The sequence below is a fragment of the Xiphias gladius genome, chromosome 23 (genome assembly GCF_016859285.1).
Source record: "Xiphias gladius isolate SHS-SW01 ecotype Sanya breed wild chromosome 23, ASM1685928v1, whole genome shotgun sequence".
Taxonomy (NCBI): Eukaryota; Metazoa; Chordata; class Actinopteri; order Istiophoriformes; family Xiphiidae; genus Xiphias; species Xiphias gladius.
The window spans coordinates 8,860,041-8,862,500 of record NC_053422.1 but is presented as its reverse complement, the minus strand read 5'-3'; the positions used below and the strand labels follow the sequence as shown (position 1 = coordinate 8,862,500).

General features: G+C 38.9%; 1 protein-coding gene across 1 annotated transcript in view; it reads right to left on the bottom strand.

Moving 5' to 3' along the window:
• The window catches only part of LOC120784978, a 2,918-nt gene extending 1,790 nt beyond the window's left edge, over positions 1-1,128 (bottom strand). The window contains exons 1-3 of the mRNA XM_040119174.1: positions 988-1,128; positions 523-852; positions 1-343 (exon numbers count right to left, since the gene is read on the bottom strand). The exon at positions 1-343 is cut by the window's left edge and continues 26 nt beyond it. Of these exons, the coding sequence (XP_039975108.1) occupies positions 1-343; positions 523-852; positions 988-1,030 (716 nt within the window). The 5' untranslated portion in view covers positions 1,031-1,128. The remainder of the gene's footprint in view (positions 344-522; positions 853-987) is intronic.
• Positions 1,129-2,460: the final 1,332 nt, after the last annotated feature.

Sequence of the window (2,460 nt, the reverse complement as noted above, 5' to 3'; positions counted from 1 at the left end):
CCAAATAATATTTTTCCACATGTGGCCACAGCGCAGTAGTAAGTCCCAGCATCAGTTGAGCTGACGTTCTTAGAGAAGTGATAAATGCAGCTCTTTGGGGGAGAATGTGCATCAGGTTTCTTGTCACATTCATAAGGTCTATTTCCGTCAGCATAAATTATGTTTCGATGAGATTTATCTGATCTGACTCCAAACCAGAGCACACTGTGATCCCCTAGACAGGACTTCTCCCTAGAGTCAGGGAGGACTGAACACTGGAGAGTTACCGAGTCTCCTGGATGAACCGGATCAGATACTGTCGGCCACTGAACAACAGTGTAGTCTGACATCCTCTGAGTGTTTTCTATGAAATACAAAGAGTGGAAACAGTGAATGGTCATCTGTAACGCAACGTATTAAGCAGATTAGGAACATCAAAATGGAAATGTCAAATGATCATAATGGAGGTTGAAATTGTAAATGAACGAATCTTTACGACAGAAAAATCTGATATTTGCGATTCCACACAGAGACATGTCTTACCTTTGAAAGACAAATATGTGCCATTCCACTGATCCATTCTCCAGGTAGATACTGCACAGTGATACACTGCCTCATCGTCTTGGATTGTCCTCAGAATGGTCAGAATACTTGTGGTTATGGTATGGTTTACATGAAATCTTGAGGGAGGAAACCCTTTTTCAAAGGTAGGATATGAAGTACTTTTCACCAGCGTACTAATTAATGTAAGGCTATCACCAATCCTCTGTTTGTACCACTTGACTTGTGTATTGCTAAACTCTGTTTCAGGGCAAAAACATGTGAAGGTCACAGGTTCACCAAGCTGAACTGTTGTTACTGAGATTCCGGCATCTGATTTAAAAGAAAATGGAGAATATAAAAGCGGTATTACATAATAATAAAGAGAAAAAAGAATGTATTACATAAATTAATACACACACTACATAACAACTGAATGTATATATATACACACTAGAAAGCGCTTACATCCTTGACAGAGAAGAAGCAGTTTAATCCATAAAAGAATCATGACGATGTTGTCTCTTGTTGTTGGTTTTTCAAAGCGTAAAGACGATCCTATTATAAGATGGTCTTGATAGGTCACACTGACTGATGCAACCACTCGGTTATCACAGCAGAGAGGTTTCAAAAGTACATTTCCTGTCACAGTGTTCTTATGCAACTTTATGCCTTATGTGGTTTTGTTCGAATAGAAAAGGGCATCGCCAAACTGAAGCATAATTATTTTTTATAACATTACTGGGCAGTTCGCCTCTATAACCTGTTACATAATGAAGGAGTCATGGTTTTACACACCTTCTTAAATCTCATTACTATCCATTTGCTTATGCTTGTGATAAGTCATATGTCCAGACCTGCTGCTCAGTTTCCTTCGGTCAGTTCAAGAAAGAAAATTTTATAGTAGTGCTTTTTGTTCAAGACCATTGTCTTTAACTAAAGGCAGTGACTTACAATACAACCCTTTTAGTGACTTTTCATCCTGCATCATCAGCGTTCCACAAATTTGCAAGTAAACAAGACTAAGAGCCTGCAGCCATGCAAGTGGTTGTGTTATTCTGTACTAAGAATAATTGCTAACATCAGCATGCTAACATGCTTACAATAACAATAGTAACATGCCGATTTAGCAGGTTTAATGTTTACCATGGTCACCATCTTAGTGTAGCATGTTAGCAGGCGAACATTTGCTAATTAGTACTAAACACAAAGTACAGCTGAGGCTGATGGCAAGTTTTGAAGGTATCTGAAAAGACAAAGTATTGGACAGATTGAAAATTTGACCTGCTGGTGGCACCAAATAAAAAGTTAAGGGGATCACCAAAGTAATTAGGATTCATCCTCTGGGCACTTTGGATATCTATACCACATTTCATGACAGCTGATCCACTAGTTGTTAAGACAGCCAATAAAAGACAAAAATGTCAACCTGATAGTTACACTAGAATAATATAACTAGAGAAGTCCGTTGATCACAAGCTATTGGAATGAATCCTCAAGAACCATTAATGTGTGTACAAAATGTCATTGTTTTATGGTTCATGGGTTCATGGTGTCATATAGTTGTTTTAAGGCCCAAAAGAGTTGGACGGACTGACTGAGCTAAAACCAAAACAAAACTAACATATTTCACTCACTAAGAGCAAGTTGTTCTCTACTGTGCGTCATGCTTCATTCATCGGGTCTGGTCATCAAAAAGAGCTCAAAAAGAAATAGCTGGACATGAGCATTATCGGTTGGGACTGCAACTGTGGCGATACAGTGATAAACAGGCTGTCTCGTATCACAGTATGACGAGGGGAAATGGCTGCTCTCACATAAATGGTATGGTTACCTCTTAAGTCACTTTCCCTAAGGGAGTGGCTGCATATATGAAGTAGGAAACAAGTACAGCAGACCTCTCTTTTATGCCACTTTCATTTTCTGTGAACTGAGGCAAAC